The 25,377-nt window shown below is 37.8% G+C and overlaps 2 protein-coding genes across 5 annotated transcripts in view; one reads left to right on the top strand and one right to left on the bottom strand.

The window, feature by feature from the left end:
- The window catches only part of DENND5B (DENN domain containing 5B), a 174,336-nt gene extending 163,326 nt beyond the window's left edge, over positions 1-11,010 (bottom strand). For 3 of the 4 annotated variants that reach the window (XM_072654371.1, XM_072654374.1, XM_072654375.1), the window contains exon 1: positions 10,883-11,010. In XM_072654371.1, the coding sequence (XP_072510472.1) occupies positions 10,883-11,009 (127 nt within the window). In that variant the 5' untranslated portion in view covers position 11,010. Of the gene's footprint in view, positions 1-9,992; positions 10,080-10,882 lie in introns of those variants that run through there. The other variant, XM_072654373.1, reaches the window with a different exon arrangement.
- The window catches only part of ETFBKMT (electron transfer flavoprotein subunit beta lysine methyltransferase), a 69,751-nt gene continuing 54,508 nt past the window's right edge, over positions 10,135-25,377 (top strand). Inside the window, exon 1 of the mRNA XM_072654381.1 lies at positions 10,135-10,262. The gene's annotated coding sequence lies outside the window, so the exon portion shown is untranslated. The remainder of the gene's footprint in view (positions 10,263-25,377) is intronic.

The raw sequence follows: 25,377 nt of genomic DNA, 5'->3' as shown, positions 1-25,377 counted from the left end.
ATAGGGAGAACTGAGTCAAATTTTTAAAAATGAGAATCATTCCCCCAACTCATAAATGATCAAAAGATATGAACAGTTTTTTGATGAAGTAATCAAAGCTATCTACGGCCATATGAAAAAAAGTTCTAACTCATACAAATTAAAAAGATTCTGAGGTACTGCCTTATACCTTTCAGATTAACTAATACAGCAGAAAAAGAAAATGACAAATGCTGGAAGGGATGTGGGAAAAGTGGGACATTAATGCACTGTTGGTGGAATTGTGAACTGTTCAATCCAGCCAATCTGGAGAATAATTTGGAACTATGCCTAAAAAGCTATAAAATCATGCATACCCTTTGATCTAGCAATACCACTACTTGATACAGACTTAGTAGTAGTACTTCTGGATCAAAGGGTATATACGGTTTGATTACCCTTTGGGCATAGTTCCAAATGGCTGGATCAGTTCACAATTCCACCAAAACAGATTTTTTTTTTTTTAAAAAAGGATCCATATTTACAAAAATATTTCTAGCAGCTCTTTTCTGGTGGCAAAGAACTGGAAATTGAGGGGATATCCATCAATTAGGGAATGACTGAACAAGTTGTGGTATGTGATTAAGATGGAAAACTATTGTGCTATAAGAAGTGATAAGCAGGATGCTCTCAGAAAAACCGGGAAAGACTTGTATGGGCTGATGCAAAGTAAAATGTCTTGTGTACTAAAAAAGCAATGCTGTGCAATGACTTAGCTATTCTCATCAATACAATGATCCAATACAGTTGTCTGAAGGTCATATAACGAAAAAATGCTATCCATCCCCAGAGAAAGAACTGATGGTGTCTGAATACAGACTGAAACATACTTTCTTTTACTTTCTTTTTCTTGAGGTTTCTTTTTTTTTTGTGGCAGAGAAGTCTATGTTTTTTTCACAACATTACTATTATGGAAATGTTTTGTATGACTACACATGTATAACCTGTATCAAACTGCATGCCTTCTCAGTGAGGGAGGGAAGAAGGGAGAGAATCTGGAGCTCAAAGTTTTAAAAACAGATATTAAAAATTGTTTTTATATGTAACTGGGGAAAATAAAATACTAAACAAATAATTTTTTAAAATGCAAAAGAAAAAATATATTGTGTATTCAATCTGCATTCAGATTCCATCACTTCTTTCTCTGGATGTGGATAGCAATTTTCATCATGTGTCCTTGGGAAATTGTCTTAGATCATTGTTTTGCTGAGAACACCTACGTAATTCACAATTGATCATTGTACAATTTTTTTATTTTATAATAATTTTTTCATTTACATGTAAATACTATTTTTAACATTCATTTAGAAAAATATTTGAATTCCAAATTTTTGTCCTCCCTCTCTTCCCTTCCCTTTCCCTAAAATGCTAACCAATTTGATATATTTAGATGGGTAATCACGTAAAGTATATTTCTATAACAGTCATGTTATAAAAGAAGAAAGAGACCAAAAGAGAAAAACCATGAAAAATGATGGGCATTCCCTCAATTTCCAATTCTGTGCCATCACAGAAAGAGCTGTCATAAATAGTTTTATACATGTAGGTCCTTCCCCTTTTTTATGATCTCTTACAGACCTAGCAGTGATATTGCTGCATCAAAAGATATGCATAGTTTGATTGCCCTTTGGGTACAGTTCCAAATTGCCTTCCGGAATGGCTGGTACAGTTCATAACTCCACCAACAGTGCATTTTCCCACATCCTCTCCAACATTTATCATTGCCCTTTCTTGGCATATTGGCCAATCTGATTGGTGTGAGGTGGCTGGTGCCTCAAGAGTTGTTCAAATTAGCATTTCTCTAAACAAAAGTGACTTGGAGCATTTTTCACATGACTAGAGATGGCTTTGATTTCCTTCTCTGAAAACTGCCAGGTTTTATCCTTTGACCATTTATCAGTTACAGAATGATTTGTATTCTTGTAAATTTGACTCAGTTCTTTATATGTTGGAGAAATGAGGCCCTTATCAAAGATAAATTATTTCCCAGCTTTCTGCTTTCCTCCTTGTCTTGTTTGCACTGGTTTTGTTTGCGTAAAACACTTTTAATTTAATATCATCAAATCTGTCCATTTTACATCTCATAATGTTCTCTATCTCTTGTTGGTCAAAAATTCTTCCCTTGTCCTTTGATCTTACAGGTAAGCTATTTCTTGCTCTCCTAATTTGTTTAAGTTATCACCCTTTATGTTTAAATCTTGTACTCATTTTGATCTTATCTTGGTATACGGTATAAGGTGTTGGTCTATAACTAGGTACTGCTAGACTGTTTTCCAGTTTTCCCAGCAGTTTTTGTCAGAATGAATTTATCCCAAAAGCTAGGGTTTGGGGATTTATCAAACAGTGCACTGCCATGGTCATTTACTATAATGTAATATGTACCTAATCTATTCCACTGATTCACCACTCTAGTTCTTAGCCAGTACCAGATAATTTTGATAATTACTGCTTTATAATTGAGTTTGAGATCTCATATAGGTAGGCCACCTTCTTTTGCATTTTTCATTAATTCCCTTGATAGGCTTGAACTTTTGTTTTTCTAAATGAATTTTGTTATGAGTTTTTTCTAATTCTATACAATAATTTTTGGTAGTTTGATTTGTATGGCACTGAGTAAGTAAATTAATTTAGGTAGAATTATCATCTTTACTATATTGTTTTGGCCTACCCATGAACAATTAATATTTTTCCAGTTGCTGAGATATGACTTTACTGTCTTAGTAGGTAGACTCCCAAGTTTTTTATACTATCTACAGTTTTTAAAAATGGAATTTTTCTTTCTATCTCTTGTTGCTAGACATTATTGGTAATATATAGAAATGCTGATGATTTATGTGAATTCATTTTATATTCTTAACTTTGCTAAAGTTGTTAATTATTTCAACTTTTTTTAGGTGATTCTCTAGGGTTCTTTAAGTATTCCATCACAATTTCTTCAAAGAGTAATAGTTTTGTTTCCTCATCGTCTATTCTAATTCCTTCAATTTCTTTTTCTTCTCTTATTGCCATAGCTAACATTTCTAGTAAAATATTGCATAAGTATCAGTGCCATATTTGTGTCATAAAGGAAATCTGCAAGGACTCCTTTGGGAAGAAATCTAAATGTCAAGCTGACACCCTAGAGAAAATATGAAAGTTCTTGGGAAAGGAATGTAATATGTTCATACATGCACTTTAAAAGGATTGTTTTGGCAGACTGGTGAAGTATTAAGGAGAGGAGGGAATGAAAAATGGAAAGTCAATACAAAAGCTATCTAATGATAATCTAAGTAAGAGTTGATGGGGCTTAAACTAAGGCAGAAGCTATGTGAATGGAAAGGAGATGAATGTAAGAGATGCTATGGAGTTTTAATATTGGTAAAACTTGGCAACTTATTGGGAGTGAAGGAAGGGGCAGAGTCAAGAATGAAGGTTCCATCTTATATAATTAGAAAGAGGGTGACACAAGCAATCAATATTGGAAAATTTGGAAAATGGATAAGTTTTTGGACACAAATAAGTACTATATTAGACGTGCTAAGTGTGACTTCTTGTGGGACTTCCAACATTCTAAGAAATGTCTTAGAGGAATTGATAACTCTGGACTAGAACTCAGGAAAGAACTTTAGGGTACATATTAGATACAAAAGGTGCAGCAAGGTGGCGTAGTGGATAGAGTGCTGGCCCTGTTGTCATCAGGACTTATGTTCAAAGCTAGCCTCATATTTACTAGCTTGTGACCCCAGGCAAGTCACTTAACCCTGTTTGTCTCAGGTTCCTCATCTGTAAAATGAGCTGGAAAAGGAAATGGCAAACCATTTCATGATTTTTGCCAAGAAAGCCCTAAATAGGGTCACAAAGAGTCAAACGTGACTAACTAAATAACAACTAAAACAACAACTAGACATAAAGATGAATAGTACTCAGTTCTTGAACTGACATAATTTATAGTCTATGAAGAAAACATTTTATAAACCTTAAATAGGGATAAGGATCAGACTGGTGATTTCACTGGTATAGAGAAGAACTCTCAAGAGAGGGACCTTCTCAGTAGTTTATAGACTTAGAGAATCATCTAGAGCATTGAGAGATTAAGTGACTTGCCCAGGGTCACATGGCCAGTAGAGACTTGAAACCAGGTCTTCCTGGCTTCTATGCCAGCTTGCATATACTGCATACGCAGACTACATATACCATATACTATATCATGTTACCTGTAAAATACTGTTAGTTTGGTCATGTGTAAAATGGCAGCAGGGGGGGAGTGGTTTGAGAGGGGAAATGTTCTAGATTCTCTCTGAAGTCGTTCCAGTTCTCAACACTGTTTAATTCTGTCAGGAAAGCTGCAATGAATTTGGACTTTCTGGCCTCCTACTTCCTCCAAATTCTTACTGAAGCCACTACACCAAGATACCAAAGCTAAAAACAACAGCATGAACCTCAAATGACAGCTCAGAGCATGATCTGTGGTAGTGACTCCATCCTATCAAGCCTCCTTTGGCCTGATTTTTAAAAACTGTTTTTTTCAAAAAAAAAAAACTGTTTTAAAAACCATTAAAAAAAACTATTCCTCTCTGCTATGAGGAATTAAATTGAAGGTTAAAGATCATACTGGTAACTGTACTACCTTTAGATCCAATGAAGTCCATCTGACATTTTCCCCCTCCACTAAAACCTGTGACTTCATTGATACGTGTAGGGCAGTTCTGTCGAGTTTTCTATAACTTAGAATCTGAGAGAACTGTCGGGATTTCTCAAAGGTTAATTGATTTGCCTAATCGTACAATAAAGGTATCAAAGGAATAACTCCAAATCCTTTTATCAGACACCATCTTCTTAATCATTTGTTAAATTTGCTTTTATCTTCTGGAGCCCTGGTTTTTTATTACAACAGATGTGTGTGTATCTATACATATATGTATGTATATATATGAAGGAAGAGGGAGAAAACAACCTAGCTATATCTTCCAAGTTAGATATCACAGATGGTGGCTACCATGTAGAAAGAACAGTAGAGACACTCAGAAATTCACAATTAACAAAATTAAAGAAACCAGCAATAAAACATACGAGCTCAAATAAGAAGGAAGCAAAGTTTAATTCAGTTAGAATCATAACAAAAATAAGGCTTTGGAAAAGTATACTAAAATAAAAACCAAAATAGTTTTGTTTTGTTTTGTTTTATGCAGGGACAGTGGGTATTAGAATTGTAATTTAATTCTACTCATAAGGAAATCTAGAAACCAGAGGGAAGTAACATGGTCTGGAATAACTAAGTAACGATCAAGATTGGCCATGGCAAGAGAAGACTACCTATGTGTCGAACATCTTTCTTCAGGTGAAGGAGATAATTAAATATTTTTGCTTAAAGAATCTCCTACTGGTCCACATGCTCATGAAGAATAAGAGCCAAAAAGAAAGTTTATTATGTCAACGACAACCTGTTATTAGTCTCATCGAGTGTAAAATGCTGAAATGACAATAAAACAACAACAAAAGCTGAAAATTTACATAGAAGAGAGATCAAAATGTAGTTTACAAGTAAATTGAATGTTTATTTTATTCAAGTTTATCCACATCTTTTAACAATAAAATAAATAAATTACTAGCCTCAGATCATATCATTTGGTGAGAGAGGATTTGAAACTAAGTTTTCTCTATTGTATGCCATGTCAAGGTGCCTTTATCATGCCACAAATTATTATGTATATTATTTATATACAAGTATATTTCCACAACAAGATATCCAAGACCAAAAAGTAGTAAGGGGATCATCCAATGGGGGCAGAGGGTAAAGGGAACAAGCATTTGTTAAGTGCCTAATATGTGCCAGGCTGTGCTAAAGGCTTTAAAGACATTATCTCATTTTATTCTTACAACAAACCGGTAAAGGAGATGCTATTATGATCCTCATTTTACAGTTGAGGAAACAGAGGCAGACACAAGTTAAGTGATTTGTCCAGGGTCATACAGCTAGTAAGCGTCTGAGGCCAGATCTGAATTCATGAAGATGAGTCTTCCTGAATCCAAGCCCAGAGCTCTATTCGTTAAGCCACCTAGCTGCCCTAAGTTAGGTACAACTGAGAAAATAGATAATATTGGCAAGTTTTAGCAGGTATCCTGGTGAAAAAAAAAAAGTCTAGTTCTAGAATTTTCTGTTCTCATTTACCTGTGGTGTTTCCTAAAATATGTTCAACTTTGACCGGTCATTCAATAAAATTTTAACAAAAGGTAAACAGAGGCAGGTGTCTGCAACGTAATATTTATTGACAGAAGCATGCTACCTATCAAAAAATGGTTTGGTGGCTTACCTCTAAAGCCAAAGACCTGGAGCCAAAGGACAATTCCTCAAAACAATAGGTTTTGAGATGTAAAGAACAAAGAACAGAGGAGGGGTAGCTTGGTGGAATAAAGATAGCTGGCCCAAACTCCCCTGCATTCTTACTCCAAGGTCAGTTCAATTCTTTGAGACTGGAGAGCTGGATTTTTTAACTTAATCTGTTGCAGGCCAGCTGAACTCTGAACTAAGTTCAGAGACAAAGAACCACGACTTAAACAACTACAGAACAAAAGTAGATACAGGACAAAATCAATTTACTTGCAAACAGGATCAATAAATAAAGGATACAGGATCAATTTTAATCTTCTCCTAGGTCTAGTGAGTGAAGCACAAGGAAGCTGTGTATAACAAATTAGAGAAATATGAAAACATTATCTATCAGATCTATGAATAGGAGAAAAGTTCCTGATCAAAAAATAAAGAGAATTACAGAAGATAAAATGGATAGTTTTGATTACATAAAATTTAAAAGTTTTTGCACAAACTCAATAAAAGCTAAGATTAAAAGGGAAACAATTGAGGGGGAAACATCTTTACAGTTTCTATAAACAAAAAGATTTCTCTCATGAAGTTCTAGTTTCTAACCATATATAGACATATCTCTATATATAGATATATATGAATGATTCAAATTTAAAAGAACAAGAATCATTTCCCAATCAATAAATGGTCTAAACATATGAGGTAAGTTCTCAAGAGAAGAAATTCAGGTTATTCATAGCCATATTTTGAAAAAAAGCTCTAAATCAGTACTAATCAGAGAAATGGAAATTAAGTCAATTCTGAGATTCCATCTCACACCTCTGAGAGTGACAAAGGCATCAAAAAAGAAAAGTAATAAATATTGGAGGAATTGTGTGAAAATAGGCATAAACATGCAATGCTGGTGGACCCGTGAAAAGATACAACTATTCTAGAAAGCAACTTGGGATTACACACAAAGTTACTTACAGTAACTCTGAGGCAGCTATACCATTGCTATCCCTATACCCAAAGAAAAAAGAAAAGCTCCTTTCAGTACAAAAATATATAGCAGCTCTTTTGGGGATGGCAAAAACTGGAAAGTAACACAAGTTCATCAAATGATTAACAGAATGTAATGGAATATTAAGTAAGAAATGAGGAAATAAATTATTTAAAATAACATGGAAACTTACATAAACTGACAAAAAGTGAAATAATACCAGAAGAATAATTTATACTACAATATCAATAATATTAAAATGAATAATCTTAAGTACTTTTATAAACTGGTAAAGAATGAAATGAGTAGAATCTAGAATAATTTATATAAACGACATTGTAGAAAACAAACATTTAAAGCTATGAGAACAATGATCAATACAATAACTGAATACAATGATTGATGATTCATATTGTAATAGAATGAGACTGATATATAAACATATGTCTCATTCTGCCTCATTTCTCACTCCAGATCAACTTCATAATTATAATATATATTCATATCTATATATAGATACAGAGATTTGTATACAGTAACTGAGAAATTTGTTTTGCTTGACTATGAACATTTATTGCTTTCTTTCCTTTTTTTCAATGGGGTGGGATTAGGAGTGAAAGAATAGATTTATTTTAATCAAAAAGAGAGATGGGGGTGCTACAAACATGAAATGTTGCAAGCACTTTCAGATGAGGTCAACATGCTATTGAGTATACTTAACTATTTTACTTTTGTTTAGTTCATGAAATAATTGGCAAATATTTGTAATGTAAAAACATAACATCCATAGAATACAAACTTTTTACATTTTCAAAAATGAATAAAATCTAGAGGTTTGAAAGCTTGAAAATAGATCTTGGTTAATTTAACTTTGTATGTTTAGTGTATTTATGTTTCAAAACCTGAAGAGTATAATACAAATAAAATGAATCAGAAAAAGAGGATTTTGTGTTTAAAACAGCCAATCAAGTATTTCTGCAGGCAGGAAGACAATTTGGTAAGAAAAACTATAGTGAAAACCTGATCATCTTCAGAAGGACAAATTAATATTTATTAACCAATTTCTATCAACCTCCATGAATATCTGCTTCATGGACCCTCTTATCTTCTCTCTCTATGATGATATCAATTAATATGGATTCAAGTTATCATCTCTGTGCCAATGATTCTCAAATCTATCTAGACCTAACTTCTTTCCTGGTCTCCAGTCTCACATCTCCCACTTTCTATTAGACACAGTTGGTGGTCTTGTAAACATTTTAATTCAAGATGTCTAAAACTGAAGTTGCCCTCTAAGCCCTGCCCTTATCTAAATTTTCCTATTACAGTCAAGGGCACCACTATCCTTCCAATCATGAAGACCCTTAACCTAGGTGTCGCTCTCGATTACTCACTTTTCTCTCTAACCCCTCAAATCCAATCTGTTGCCAAGTTCTGTCCTGACAATTCTACCTTTTTGATGTATTTCCTATATGCCCCCTTCTCTCCCCTGAAACTGCCTCTAATTTGGGATATGCCCTCATAACTTCACACCTAGACTATTTCAATTGTCTTGGTTGGTCTTTCTACTTTAAATCTCTCCATTCCAGGTCATCCTCCACCCTGATGTCAACTGATCTTCCTGAAATACAGTTCTAACCATGTTATCCCCCTTCCAATAAACTCCAGTGGCTCCCTGTTATTTCTAGGATGTGACATAAAATCTGGTTTGGATATTAAAAGTCCTTCATAACTTGATCCCTTCCTATCTTTCCAGATTTCTTTACTTACCTTTAACCTTTCCACGTATTCTATGATCCAGGGACACTTGGCATCCTTATTGTTCCTTACACAAGACACTCCATCACCTAAATCAGTACCTTTTAACAGGCCCTTCTGGCTTCCTTGGCTTCCATCACGACTTAGCCAAAATTCTGCATCCTACAAGACGCCTTTCCCAATCCCCCTTAATGCTAGTGCCTTTCTTCTGTGGATTATCTCCAATTTGGCCTGTATATAACTTGTTTTCACATAGTTGTTTGCATATCATCTCCATTTGATTGTAAGCTCCTTGAGAACAGGGATCGTGATTTGTCTTTACATCCCCAGAGTTTATTTATTAGCACGGTGTCTGGGCACATGGTGGGTTTTAAAAACATGTTTTACTTGAAAATATATCCTTAATTAAATGTAAAGGTAAATAGCTGTTGTAAAAATTTCTAAAAGTGTTCCAAAATCCCCTCTAAAAGAGAAAAAACAAATCACGTGTTACTGAGATCACACTGGGGGAAAGTGCTCTGTAAACTGAAAGGCCCACATAAACCTGAGCAATTATTATGTCCAAAGGTACATCTGGAAGCTGATCTGGAAGGTTATGATGTAACACTGTTTAATAGTTAAATAAAGTTCAAGGGGTAAATGACACTTGTGACACTTGCTTCATGGGGCTGGGGCGGGGAGCAGGGAGAAGGCTGGGTTTAAATACAGTGTAACTTTGCTGAAAGAATCGGATGAGTTAATTTTCAATTAAAATCTGTCCTGCTTCTAATAATACAGACTTGCGAGTCCTCTCCACACTGCCAACACCCCAGTCCCGACTCCTGGGCACTGTTCTCCATCCCACAGCGCTGGGCTGCCCAGCTCAGTCCTGCACTGCGCCATGAAATGAACGAGAGAAGGACGCTGGTACCTAGCCCTGGAACATTCAACTACCTGAATTAGCACAGGGTTCAAGAAATGCAGCCGCGAGCTAACGTATCACGCGATGCCAGCTCTAACGGGTCCAAAGGTTTGTTTGGTAGCTCTCTGACCCCAAATCTTTGCCAAATCCACAAAATCCCGAAAGTTAATCCTTTCGTCATCACAGAAACAGCAGCACACAAAACCCCCAGAACAGTCAAGCTTGAACAGAGCCGCACATCCCTTTGTGATACAAGCAATCCCTGCCGACACTTCAGCCACCTCCAGGGAAGCTGGCCACAAGTGAGTGGCCAGGATGTCATCTTTCTTGTCTCCTAAGGGGACACCTTTTCTGTCGCCTTCACGCTGCACTACTTTAGGGGAGCCAAACTTCGCTAGGGGAGAATAAGAAGGGGAGGGGGGGCGGGGGCGGGTATCGCTAGTAAAATGTGACCGCCAGGAAGCGAATTAAAGCAAAGCCCCGGCGTTAAAGGGGCTCCCCAGAGTCGGGTTTTGCCTCTGCCTACAACAAGCCACCGCAGAGGCCTGTGGAAACCAGGCGGGCTACGCAAGGTGCCCTCAGGCGCCACCCCAAAGGCGCGCCGCGATCCCCAGCATCTCTCTGCTCTTCTCCCGGACCAGCGGCCCTCGTTACTAACTGTCCGGGCGCTGCTTCAGCAGTCGGGCGCTGGAGGGGTGGGGGGGCTGCGCACTTCGCCCCTCAAGCAGTAGAAACAACGACGTCATCCAGCGGGAGCCAAGGCAGCGGGCGGTCCTGCTCCGGCGCCCCGAAGAGGCAGCGATCCACCTGGGCAGCGTCCCTCGGTCCCTGCCCGCACCCAGGGAGGAGAATAAAGGGCAGACCGGGCTTCCTTCCCCGCCTCCCTCCTCCCAGCACGCCTGGGCCGAACCCTCGCACTCACCCGCTAGCTCATCAGGCTCCAGCCCGCTGTCCGCGTCAATCCCGCACAGCACGAAGTAATGGGCGAAGCGGCTGGGGGCCGAGGTCGGGCCGGAGCCCGGCCCCGGGGCCGCACCGGTCCCGCTCATGGTGGTCCTCGCGGGCTGCTACCGTTGCTCCGCCCGACCCGCGGCTGCAGGAGCCGCTCTCGGGGTCCCGGCGCCTCTCCTGGTCCTAGGGCAACGGCGATGCCTCCATAGACGTCCCTTGCCGGCGGCGGCTGCAGCCTCCAGTCCTGCCCCAGATGCGGAGGACGCAGCGGCGCTGGAGGCCCTGGTCAGGCTGGTGGGGAGGCCGGTCGGGGGAGGCGCGAGCCGGGTAGGTGAGAAAGCATGCCTCGGCTGCGCCTGCGAGTCTGGCGCCACGGTCAGCTGAGTGCAGGCCTTCAGTCAGTTCAGCTCGCGGGGGGCGGGGAGGCGTACGCGCGCGCACTTGTGTCTGTGGGTCGGAGTGCGTGTGTGACGCTGTGGTTAGTATGGTGAATCCCCGCCGGCGGGGTGGCGGTCGTGAGCGTTCTCGGGGCTGGACAGCTGGGCTCTTACTCACCAAGGTGGCAGAGGTATTTGCTGCAGCTCCTGCAGCACCCCCTAGAGGGAGGGGCGCTGATCCCATTCTAGTAGAAAAGGGGAAATGCAGACTGCACAATTAGAGCTTAAAGGGGCCTTGGAGACGTTAGTACAACTGCCATGTTTAGATGAGAAAATTGGGGCACAGAGAAACAGTAACCTGCCGAGGATCGCACTCCCATTATATGGAAGAGCAGAGATTTACACAGACAGAGTATTAAGTTGGAATGGACTACACACGACAAACTGGTTGTGTATGGGGTGTAAACATAGAAAACTGTGTATGGGGAGGACTGGCACCTCTGATGTCAGGGCTTGCCAACCCCTTTTCAGGGCTGCTCATCCATCTTTAGTGCCCACCTGTCACCCAACTCTCACTTGGGACTCCAACAAACTGTAGCATGTAGAATGTTCAGGCAGATGGGCTAAACCAGGCTGAAGGTAACCACTGGACATCAAACCCTTGGGGGATTAGGGGGACGTTGACCCTAAGCATGTGAAGACTTACCCTTGCAGAATGAGCAGATGGGAACAGTTTGTTCCAATGGCCATAAATGGGGCTGAAGCATGTGCTGAAAGACTTAAAGCTTAATCAGACATGGAACACATCAAGGTGTCAACCATTGTATCAAGAAGAATTGAGAGAATGTCATTTTGCAAATGATATGATGGCTTATTTAGAAAATCCTAAAGATTCAACTCATAATTAATTGAAATTTCTTTCTTAAAATAGCAGGATATAAAATAAATCCACAAAAATCACCAGCTTCGGAACAACTGTAGAGTATTTAAAGTATCTGTGACTCTACCAACAAAAACTGGAATTAAATGATTACAATTATCTTACCCCTACAGGGCAGGCAAGACAGATTAGCTGAAAGAACAAAACATCCTGAGGCAGAATGTGCCAAACAAATCAAATCAACGCTGCTTTTTCAGGACCCTGAGGGAGATAGCCCAGAAATCAGCCTTGGGAAAATCAATGACCCAAGACTACTGTTTCCAGATTGCAGCCCAGGCCCTACAGCCATCACTGACATGAAAAATCATTGTGGAAAAGAAGTCCACTTTCCTTGCTACCACCAACATCAACTACTAACTGGTATTAACAGGTAGATAAGCTCCAAAGTCCTGGAGTGAAAGGACCCCTCTAACCCATGTCCATGCTTCTAGCCAAGCCCTCAAAGTCATCATTCTGAGAAAGAACCATTATGAAGATGTGACCTGGAATCTGCTTCTGTAGATGCTGCTTTCACAACCGCTGAAGACCTAGAAAAAAGAGTGGCACCAATTCCTTGCATTGTTAAATGGTTCAACTTCAGAAACTGATAGAACTTTTTCAGTGGAAATGACATTAAAGATCACATATTTAGGCTTCCTGCAAGATTCAGGATCTGGGTCAAAAGGAAAGAAGGAAGCTCTTTTGCATATTAAACTTTGGTTCAAATATTAATTGGTCTCTCAAGTCCATTTCACACAGACAAACCTTGTGTTTCTTAGAAGTGCTACTACTTTTTTAATTTCTCAAAATTGTAGAAATTTTACTTGATTACTGAAAAGGTCCAAGGAGATCTAACATCATTTTTATCTTGATGCATCTTTTATATTGTCTTTCCATCCAAAACTCTTCCTCCTTTCCTGAGTGTCACAATACAGTGCAAAGTATCCTAGCACTGAAGTCATGGGCATTGGGTTCAAATCCTGCCTCTGACACTGCCTCTGTTACCTTGGTCAGATCCTTTAAACTCCTTGGGCTTGAGTTTCCTGCTCTGTAAAATGAGAGTGTGATGACCTCTGAAGTCCCTCCCAGCCCTAGAACTATCTGAAATAAAAAATCTTATCCTCCCCCTAAAAAGATGATGTATTGCCATGTGCCATATACATACACACACACATATATTTGTATACACATATATATATATGTATATGTGTGTGTATGTATATATATATGGTCTCCACTATTAGAATGTGAACTTCTTGAATATAGAAACAATCATAATTTTCTCTTCCTATATCTAGCCTTCAGCACACTGCTTTGTCTACAGTAAGAGCTTAATAAATACTTTTTCATTAATTAGTTCATTCAACTAAAAAATGTTCTTTACTGAAATAAAGACAGCCAAATAATTAGAGAATATATTGATTCATTTGATATTGATATTGAATCATGTCAATATGATAAAAATAACAATTCTGCCCTAACCAATTTACAGATTTAGTGTTATGGCAATAAAACTAGCAAGGAGTTACTTTACAGAATTAGAAAAAGTAATATAATTCATCTAGAGGAACAAAAAAAGGTCAAAAATCTCAAGGGAAATCATGAAAAAAAAATTGGGAAAGAAGTCCTAAGTCCTAGCAATAGTATCTCACAAAATAAAACAAAGCAATAATTCTAAAAAAATACCTGGTACTGATCAAAAATTACAAAAATTAATCAGTGAAACAAATTACGTATGTAAGACCCAGAAGCAATCAAACATGTTCAATCACAGTATTCAATAATTCCAAGTACTACAATTATTGGGATAAGGACTCATTCTTCAACAGAAAAACTGGGGAACTTGGAAAGTAGTCAGGCAGAAATTTAGAATAGCCAGCATTTTATACTACACATTACAATAAGGTACAGATAGATATGTAACCTAGATTTAAAAGTTATATCATAAACAAATTTATAAGAAAATAGAATACCGCTATGGACAGGGAAAGAATTCTTTACCAAAGAAGGGTTAGAAAGGACTATGGGAGATAAAAATGGATAATTTTGATTACATAGAATTGAAAAAGTTTTGTGCAAACAAAATTAATGGAATTAGAACAGAAATAATTAATTGGGAAATCTTTGTAACAAATTTCTCTGATAATGTGATATCCACATATGAGGAATGTATATAAATATATAAAAACAAGATCCATTCTTCAATGAGTAAGTGGTCAAAGGACATGAATAGGAAGTTCTGAAAAGAAGAAAGACAACATGAAAGAAAATGTTTAAAATGACTAATAATAAGAAAATCACAAAAAAAAATTTAAAAAAAATCACAAATTAAAACAATTCACATCCATCAGATTGGTGAAAATGACAATTGCTGGAGAGGCTACTAACTGGTAGAGCTACAAATTCTTTGAATCATTCTGTAAATCAGTTTGAGACTACACTCAAAAAATCAGAGAATTTTGAATTTTTACCTTTAAATAGGCAATACCATTACTAGACATATACTCCAAGGAGATCCATAAAAGAGAGAAATTATCCATGTGCATAAAAATATTATAGCAAAACTTGTTATAGTAGAAATAACAAATGGAGAAAAATGATTGTCCATAAATTGGGAAATGGCTGAACAAATTATAATGATCAGTGTTATTCCACAGTAAGAAATTACTGAAGGGGAAGATTCAGAGAAAGTTAGGAGAACTTTTATGAAATAACATAGAGTGAAATAGGAGAGGGAGAATTTATATAATGACTACTCCATTGTAAAGGAAAAGAACTATGAAACTATGAAAGATTTAAGAATTGTAACCAGTTCAATGACCAACCATGATCTTTTAGCATCGATGACGGAAGTGCAGAATAATACATATATTTTCAAGCATGGCTAATATGTGGATTTGTTTTGTTTGGCTATTTTTTGTTATATAGGATGATTTTTAGTGAGTGGAGATATATTTGTCAGGAGAATGGAGTACAGAAGTGATTATGATATAATGAGACCATCAATAAAACAATTTTTAAAAAATACACACAGGAGGGCATAAGGAAACAGGGCCATGGTGTTGGAGATGTCATGTTGAATTTAATATATACTTTTAAAAACCCAAGCTGTCCTTAATATGTTTTGTCATATCATATAAACATTGTTCTTTTGTATAAGGAAACGTTTGTGTTTGTTCATGTTTGTTAAAGTCACAAACTTAAAATTGAAATTGAGAACAACAACAAAAAAGAAACGGCCTGCCCTTGATCTCTTCTCTCTCCCTCAGCAAAAAGTGTCAGGACCATTTGAGTCTATCCCTGGTGGGGTTGGATGGAGAAGACTAATGCTCCACCTAGGAGAAAGGGTACCAAAAATATATTGTGAGCCTGAACTTGGTTTTTGGGCCCCTGCCTGCCTCTCCTGTTTCTCTTTCTTGAATATAAGTAACCCAATGGTGATCCAAAGGTGAACTTTTCCAGCCTTGAAGAGGCAACCTTATGGTCTTAAAAGATCAAAGATCCCATAAACTTTGATTGGAGCTGACTGGCAGCAAAGTGCTACACTGGAGCTGCTGGAAGAGGGGCTCAATTCCTGATCAGGCTTGCCAGAGGACATGGACCTAGAGATAATTGTTTGGAGAACTGTTTATATTTCAAAAGGAAATACAAAATGTCACTTCAGCAGTCTTGCAAACTGTATTATGTCAGTTATCATGAAGTATCAACCTCACAGGAGAACACAACATTAAGTTACATTGTTGCTTTTTGTTCTTTCTATTCATTGCTTCTGTTCATGTTCATATGAGCTTGTAGACCTTGTGTATCTTAAACATTTACAAGCAAATAGCTTTCCTATGCCTGAGTCCACTGTACCTTTCTTTAACTGTTTTTAGGAATACCCTACACAAAAGGCAAAACCTAAGTTTTAAGTAATTTTTCCCAGGGTGGAGACATAAAAAAAGGAAAGGGTATAAGAAAAAGAGCTTGATTTTTCTTTTAGGTAGTAAGTCTTTCTCAGGACTGAAGTAGGTTATTGCCTATGTTGGTCTAGAGCAGAGGATCCCATACTGAAGAAGGAAAGGGCCCAGCACCCAGCCCATGGGCCCGAGAACAGGTTGTTAATGTTAAATATGATAGTTAACAATGACTAAGAACTTCTACTTTATTCAGAAATGAATTCCACTTTTTCTTAATTTGCTATCCTGTTTAATTGTATCTGAAAAAGGCTAGATAGTCTTCAATTATCAAACTACTTTGTTAGAAGTTCACTTTAAGAAGCATATCCAGATTTAGACTTCACAGATTTTTATTCATAGTTCTTAGTAGCAGTTTCACATGTTTCTAGCACCTATTCCAAGCTACACTAATCTTTCCCTTTTCTCAACTTCTATTGTACTTTTAGTCAGTCATAGAATCTTAGAGTTCTTCATCTCCAACTCCCACCTAGAACATAAATCCCTTTTAAAATATTCTTAATAACTAATCATACCTTCTGCTTGAAGATCTATACTTACAGGAGACTCATTACCTTATGGGGTAGCTTATTCCACTCTCAGATAGTGTTAATTGTTAGGAAGAAGATTCCTAATAATTAAAAGAATTATAATCTTCATATTGAGTCGAAATCTTTCTTTCTGCAATTTCCACCTATTGCTCCTTATTCTCTCCAGCACCAAACAACAGATTGAATTCCTCCTTTATATGAAACCAATACTCCATATTTTAGTACTCACTTATATTTATTTTGTCCATATCTACATCCCCAATTAGTTTGTAAGGTTCTTGAGGATGGACTGTACCCTATACTCTTTTACGTATAATCCGAGACAACACTGGGCACATAGAAAGCATACAATGAAAACTTATTGATTGACTTGGTCAATCATTTCACCCCAGGCTCACTGAGTGAAAGCCACAAATAAAAAGTTAAGTATCAAATCCCTTGTGATTTCTAGTCATAATAAATAAAGTCATATGTCTTAGCATTGAATATTCATGAGACATTTGTCTAAACCTTTTAAGTAAAGCTTTAAAACACAGGAAACAATCTTCAGAAATCTGATTCCTAGAAAATATTATTCTGCATGCTTATACCTACCTCTGCAGGCATGATTTCTGAGAAGTAATTGCTTTTATCAATTTGTTAGATATTTATCTATTGTTTAAAAGAGACATATAGACTTTCTTAAAAAAAAATTTAAAGAAATTTTTCCCTTAGGACTGAGTAAGGAAAAGAGCTTCCGACTCAGACAATGATTAAGAAAGATCCTATGAGAACAATCAATTTAATTGTAGTTTTAATCAAGTGATGCTAGCATTTTTTTCACCAACTTTCCCTCTTCCATATATCTATTATGTATATATGTATATAATATAAAGTATGTATTTCTCCAATTTATTTACAGTTGCTCTAAATAGCTAAATGGTTTTACTTTTCAATTAGGTACTTGCAGGAACAGTTTCCTAACCCATCCCCCCATGGAAATTAGGCTAGTTTTTCCTTAAAACATATGGAGACATTCACTGAGACTTGTTTGGCTCAGGGGACTAAAGGCTCAGTCTGTTGACATCACTTTCTCATCCTCTGAATACAAAATAACCACAGGGAGCTAGACAGGCTCTCACATGCTTAGCAAGTGGATTGTGAGCGGAACTTTGCTTAATTGAATCAATTCCAGGAGTTCTCAACACTTGTACTTATTGAATATCTTCCTTCTGCTAGACCTAAATAAATCTTCTTTTATTAACTGATGAATGGCCTACCCGCAAGAGTATGCTGGTAAATGTTTAACAACTGGCAATAATAATAATGTCAGTATACATTTAAATTTAATTTAGTGAACATTTTCTTTATCACTTTCTTAAGTCTGGATAATCAATGAAATAATAAATCAAGCCCTAATTTGTAATATTTGCTGATTTCTGAAGTATAAGGCTCATGCTGAGAATTTAACAATCAGCTCTCTTGAGGCGATTTGAACTGACTCCAGGGCACCCCTTTGTACCAAACCCAGCCCTGATCAGTTGGTATGGTGATGCAAAGTCAGAGCATAATAGGTCCATTTAAGTAGGGGATGAGCAGGGCAAAGGATAGTGAACCCAGATTGGTCCAGATGCTTCTTGAAGTACTTTTGGTGGTGCCTCTAGAAAAGATGATTACTTATTGTGAGGTTCACCCCTACTTCTAATAGATTATAAAATAAACTGCCTATGGCCAAGAAATTTACCTTGAAGATAGGTGGCAAAATGTTTTAGGCCCTCCAATTATGTTGGGCTCTCCCAGCCCAGTCATTTAAGCTTCTATGTTCTACTAAGGCATCTCTTCAGAGCTCAGTTTGGATTTTATTGTGGTTCTTTAGTGCAAGCCATTGGGGAAGAAACTTGAAAGGACAATGCTAAATTCTCCTCAGAACCTCAAAAGCATTTCTGGAATTTGGGATGTGGACAAATGTGCCAATTTCTCCCCATTTAATTGGCCAAGGATAGGTGGGGGTATAATATCTGTTTTAAAAGTTTTCCTTCTTACCCCATACTGTAAACTATAACTAGCTCTCTAGAACTTTCAGTAATGGGCTCCTGCAAAGCACAAAGCTCAGGCCCCATGAGTACTCCCCCAACTCCAGCAGAAATGACTATTGCTTGTACATGGCAAATGGAACATATATCGTGGACTAGAGGAGGTTTTATTGTTATTTGTTTTTCTCTAAGAATAGGTGAGTGATCCTGAGCTATACATTCCTTATCTTGGTGGCAGCACTGTAAGTCTGAGTCGTCCAGAGCTCTTCAATGGGGGCCAGCTGGCAGAAGGAGGAATTTCCTGCATTTGGAGATCAACACTAACAGGAAGGGAAGGGTCTGGCATGATCCTCCAGAATCCTTTGGAGTTGCTTGATTCATTCTATGTGGCAGTTCTCGATCTTATCTGTGGAGTTACTGGCCTCATCTGTGGTAGGCCAGTCAGGGATAGCGACTCTTTGGCCTGCAGCATGGGAGAGCAGAGTCAGTTCCCAGAAGCAGCACAGAGCTCCTACCTAGTGAAGAAGGCAGTAGCAACACAGGCCAGAGGCAACCCTCTTGCATAAAGGAGCAAGGTTAGGCCTTCAGGGGTTAAACTCAACAGGTTCAAAACACCTTACCCAAAACTCACCCCTCTTTCAAACTTATCTATTCCTATCAAGGGCAACATTATCCTTGCAGTCATCCAAATTCATAATCTCATTATCATCTTTAATTACTCACTCTTTCTCAATCCCCATATTCAGGGGCAAAATCTTGTTGTTTCTTTATCCTTGACATTTTTTGAATATTGCTCCTTCCTTCCACTTACACACGTCACATCACCTTAGTTCAGGCCCTCATAACCTTTCCCCTGGCTGTTGTAATAGTACTCTCCCCATTCCTCTTTATAGAGCTGCCAAAGGGTTATCCCACTTCTCAGTTTACTCCAGTGACCCCTTATTACTGCATATCAAATACAATCTATTATAGTACTTGGGAACTCTCCTATGCTTGGCATTTGGAGCTAGCTGTTCATAACATTAACAGTCTTTCCATTTTACTCTCCTCCTTGCTCGCTGTGATCTAGTCATGTTGGCCAACTTGAGATTCCTCACACATGAAGCTCTGTATTAGATCTTTTTGCCCTTCCTCTAGCTCTTCTTCGTATCTAGAATACTCTCCCTCTTAACCTCTAGTTGACAAAATCCCTGGCTGCCTAAATAAGTCTTATTTCAAGTGCCATCTCTAATAAGAGACCTTTCCCTGCCATTTACGGGACTGGTGCTTTTACAAAACTCTGTATATATTCTGTATGTACCAATGATGAATATGTTGCCTCTTCTGTTAGGATGTAAGATCCACTAAGACAGGGACTGGTTTATTTGCTTGCTTGCTTTTGATTTCTAACCCCACTTACATGGTATCTGGAACAGAATAACTATTTTATTAATGTTTGTTGACTGGTTGTTTGATTGAATAGGTGGATCCAGTTTCTAGGCAATGAAGTACAATATTAAAGAATCTATCAATTTATTTATCCATCCATCCATCCATCCATCCATCCATCGATCTATCTATCTACATACACATACCCACATACTATAAACTGACATTTCACTATTGACACTACTTGACTTCACTACTTGACGCTAGTGAGTTTCTATTGATGTTAGAGTAATATATTTATATATATAATATATATATTATATATATATATATATATATATATATATATATATATAGAGAGAGAGAGAGAGAGAGAGAGAGAGAGAGAGAGAGCGCTAAGTTAAAACTTACTAGAAAAACATAATTTTACTCCTAGGAAGCTGTATAATTAAGAATAAATCACTTACATAACTTGGGGAGAACACAGTATCAAAAGAATAAATGTATAAATGTATTGAGGGCAGCTAGGTGGTACAGTTAACAGAGCCCTGGCCTTGGAGTCAGAAGAACCTGAGTTCAAATATGGCCTCAGACACTTGACACTTACTAGCTGTGTGACCCTGGGCAAGTCATTTAACCCTGATTATCCACAATATGTATATGTAGTTCCAATTTGTTTTCTATTACTCTAAAAAGCAGATAGATTATTTTTATGTAAACAAGTTAAATGGTACAAATTAGATTCTGTATAATTTAGTGAAATCATTATGAGCCCTTTGAAAGTTCATAATGATGATCCAATGGATTCACACTACAAGTTCTTTAATGGCACTTTTTATGCACTAAATAGTTACCCAATTCTATTTTTTCCTCTGTGACAACAAGCATGTACACATTTAAAGCATTATAGATTTGTTTCTGTAGTGATCTGAAATCATCATGATCATGCACACAGTGTTGGTGTTCATGCAGTAATTACATCTAATTCTAACTAAGCAAAACTCTTTGCAGTTCCTCAATCTGTCATTAATATTCAAGTGTGACCTGATTCCCAAGGTATCATCCTCATTTGCATTCTGTACACTACACCAGAGTAGCTTCCTCTTTATTCTGTTTGATGGTACCTAATCAGCTGAGTAATCACATGATCAAGATGTATTTTTATTCTTGCAGCACAAATATCAGGCTATTTGAAACATGATTACTAGCCATTCACTTTACAAAAGTCATCTTGAAACCATCACAGTCCATCATAAATGTTCTGTAGAAACAAATCTTATATTGTCTCTCATTGACGTGTTAAGGTTTTTTCCAGTTTAGACTTATTCTTTACTTATGTTGTTATTCTCTCTGGCAGATTTTTAAATGAACTAGTTGACATTAGTCAGTCATTCAGTAGAGTTTCTGTGAGAGTATAGCCAGGGTCCTAGACAGAAGAAAAGAAAGTCATGTCATCTTTTCATATGACTATAGATAGCTTTAATTTCTTCCTCTGAAAACTGCCTGTTCATATCCTTTGACCATTTATCAGTTGGGAAAAGACTTGTATTCTTATAAATTCAACTGAGTTCTCTATATATTTTAGAAATGAGGCCTTTATCAGAGCCTCTGGTTGTAAAAATTATTTTCCAGCTTTCTGCTTCACTTCTAATCTTGGTTTCATTGGCTTTGTTTGTGCAAAAACTTTTCAATTAAATGTAATCAAAATAATTCACGTTGCATTTCATAATGATCTCTATCTCGTTTGGTCATAAATTCTTCCCTTCTCCATAGATCTGACAAGTAAACTATTCTTTGCTCTCCTAGTCTGCTTATAGGATTAGTCTTTATTCCTAAATCATGTACTCATTTTGGCTTTATCTTGGTATAAGGTGTAACATATTGGTCTATTCCTAGTTTCTGTTATGCTATTTTCCAATTTTCCCAGCAGTTTTTGTTAGTGAGTTCTTATCCCAGAAGTTGGAGTCTTTGGATTTATCAGTTAGTAGATTACATACCTAACATGTTCCACTGATCCATCACTCTATTTCTTAGCCAGTACCAAGTAGTTTTGGTTATGGCTGCTTTATAATACAATTTAAGATCTGGTACAGTTAGGCCACATTCCCTTGCATTTCTTTTCATTAATTCCCTTGATATTCTGGACCTTTTGTTCTTCCAGATGAATTCTGTTATTGTTTTTTTCTAGCTCTATAAAATAATTTTTTAATAGTTTGATTGGTATGGCACTGAATAAGTAATTTAATTTAGGTAGAATTGTCATTTTTATTACATTAGCTTGACCTACCCATGAGCAGCTGATACTTTTCCAATTATTTAGAGCTGACCTTATTTGTGTGAGAAGTATTTTGTAATTGGACTCATATAGTTCCTGGATTTGTTTTGGCAGGGAGGCTCCCCAATATTTTGTAATGTCTATAGTAATTTTAAATGGAATTTTACCCTCCAGTTCTAGAATGTCAGAGCAGTTTTCCTTGATAATTTCTTGAAAGATGGCTCTTTTTTTGATCATAGTTTTCAAGTAGTCTAATAATTTTTAAATTCTCTCTCCTGAATCTATTTTCCAGGTCAGTTGTTTTTCCAATGAGATATTTCATATTACTATTTTTTCATTCTTTTGGTTTTGTTTTATAATTTCTTGGTTTTTCATGAAGTTACTAGCCTCCATCTGCTCCATTCTAATTTTTTAGGAATTATTTTCCTCATTGAGCTTTTGGACCTCCTGTGCCATTTGGCTGATTCCACTTTTTAAGGCATTCTTCTCCTCATTGGCTTTTTGGACCTCTTTTGCCATTTGGGTTAGTCTATTTTTAAGATGTTATTTTCTTCAGCATTTTTGAGGTCCCCTTTAGCAAGCAGTTGACTCACTTTTCATGATTTTCTTGCATCTCTCTCATTTCTCTTCCCATTTTTTCCTCTACTTCTCTTACTTGATTCTCAGAATCCTTTTTGAGGTCTTCCATGGCCTGAGACCAATTCACATTTTTCTTGGAGGCTTTGGATGTGGGAGTTTTGAATTTGTTGTCTTCTTCTGGTTGAATGTTTTGATCTTCCTTGTCACCAAAGTAATATTCTATAGTCTGGTTTTTAAAAATTTATTTTATTCTTTTTTTAGTCTGATATTCCTTGGTGTTTGCTCATTTCCCCAGCCAATTATTTGACTTTTGAGCTCTTTGTCAAGGTAATTCTCTGTCTCTAGTGGTGGTTGAGGGGTGGGTGTACTGCTCCAAGCTTCAGGGGTTTTGTGCAGCTGTTTTCAGAAATACTTCTGAATTCGTGCTTTGATTTTCCCTGTTCCCATAATAAGAATCTATAGTCATTGTCCATTTCTGCTTTTTGCTCATGGTGTTTGCCTAATTCCTGGCTTTTAGAGTTGAACTCTCCTGTTGAAGTTCAGGGGGCATGACTCAAGTCTCTTGTGCTAGGAGCCCAGGAACTGGTCACTGGCTTTGTGTGCTGGGGCCTCACATACTGGCAGCTGGAGACTGTAGGGGACTGGCCACTGGTCTGGTATTGAGCTGGAGTCTGCAACACTGGAGCTGTCAGGGTGGGGGTGGGGAGTCTGGCCCCTGGGGGATTTCTGCTCAGCTGGGCCTTGCACTCAAATGTTTGGCTGCTGGAGGATGTCTGCTAACCTGGAGTTGTGCCTCCTGGAGTTGTGCTTCTTAGAGTTGTGCTGAAGCACTGGGAGATTCAGCTGCTGGACAATGCTGGCACATATGGTGGTTTTCTGAGTTGGTGCCTATTGGTTCCCCTGCTTGTGCTGAGGCACTCTAGGGGATCCTAGTGTTGACGTTTTCCTGCTCCACCACTCTGGGACTCAGGATCTCCCTCTGGTTTGCTGAGGTGGGGCTTGCTGCTGGCTTGCTTGGATGCCTCCTGTTCTGTACTGCTCCCCCTCCCACAGAGCAAGAGGAGCCCTTCCCATTAATTCCAAAAGCTTCCTTGGCTACAAAACTGCTGCATCTGTTCCAGGGTTTTTCCTGGGATGATATTTTCTGAGTTTTTGGAGGTCAATTAGGGAGGGTGAGAGCAACTTACTTCTTACTCCATCATCTTGGTTCTTGGGTCAATTCTAATTTTTAAGGAATTATTTCCTTCAGTGAAAATTTCTATATCTTCTTCCATTTGGCCAATTCTGCTTTTCAAGTCATTCTTTTCCTCATTGGATTTATGTAACTTTTTTTTACCATGTTGCCTAGTCTGTTTTTTAAGTTGTTATTTTCTTCAGTATTTTTTGTGTCTCCTTTACCAGGCTGTTGAGTCTTTTTTCATGATTTTCTTGCATCACTCTCATTTCTCTTCCCAATTTTCCCTCTGCTTATCTTATTTGGTTTTCAAAATGCTTTTTGAGCTCTTCCATGACCTGAGACCAATTCATATTTTTCTTGGAGACTCTGTAAGTAGGAGTTTTAACTTTGTTGTCTTCTGAGTGTGTGTTTTGATCTTACTTGTCACCACAATAACTTTATATAGTCAGGTTTTTTCTGTTCTGTGTTCATTTTTCCAGACCATTTTTTGATTTTTAACTCTGCTAATGTGGTTCTCTGTTTCCTGGGTAGAGGGCACACTGTCCCAAGCTTCTTGGGTTTTGTGCAGTTGTTTTCAGAGAGATTTCTAGGGACTTGTAAATTTTCAGTTGTTCCAAGTGGTATGATCTAAGGAAAGGTGTGTTTACTACTCTCCTAACCTGTGCTCTCATCTGTGAAAAAGCACTCTTTTTCTGCCCTGGAACTGTGACAAGGATCCCAGCTCCACTGTGGCCATAAACTCTGGTGTGCTAGTACTCCTCTGCACCCTGGCACTGCCATCCAGGACTGTGACTGGTATCTGAGTAGGGGTAAAGCAATAGAGCCCTGCTAGCAAAGAGAACATTTGTAATCTCCTTCCAACCAGTTGTTTTACCACTTAACTGTCTGTGGGCTAAGTGCTCCATAAACAGCCACTACCACTGCTGAATCAGTTGCTCCCAAGTCCTGCTCTTGGTTTGCTGTGGCCAGGTCTGTGCTGGCACAGCCTGCACTTGTCTGGATTCTGATCTTACTCTGGCTTGATTTTTTTCCTGCTGATTTTCTAAGTTGTCTTTGAGTGTAAAATTGTTTTACCCTGTCCTTTCATGGGTTCTGCTGCTCCAGAGTTTGTTTTGGGGCATTATTTAAAGATGTTTGGAAGGTTTTGGGGAGAGGTCAGGCAAATCCCTACATTTTCTCTACCACTTCAACTCTGCCTCCACCTGTTCTGCTTTTTGAGAAGTTCTTTATTTCAGTGAATTTTTGTGCTTCATTTATCATTTTGCCAATTCTG

The sequence above is a fragment of the Notamacropus eugenii genome, chromosome 3, assembly GCF_028372415.1.
Source record: "Notamacropus eugenii isolate mMacEug1 chromosome 3, mMacEug1.pri_v2, whole genome shotgun sequence".
In the NCBI taxonomy this organism is placed as follows: domain Eukaryota; kingdom Metazoa; phylum Chordata; class Mammalia; order Diprotodontia; family Macropodidae; genus Notamacropus; species Notamacropus eugenii.
The sequence above is the reverse complement of the archived record's forward strand: the minus strand, read 5'-3'. Positions and strand labels throughout refer to the sequence as shown.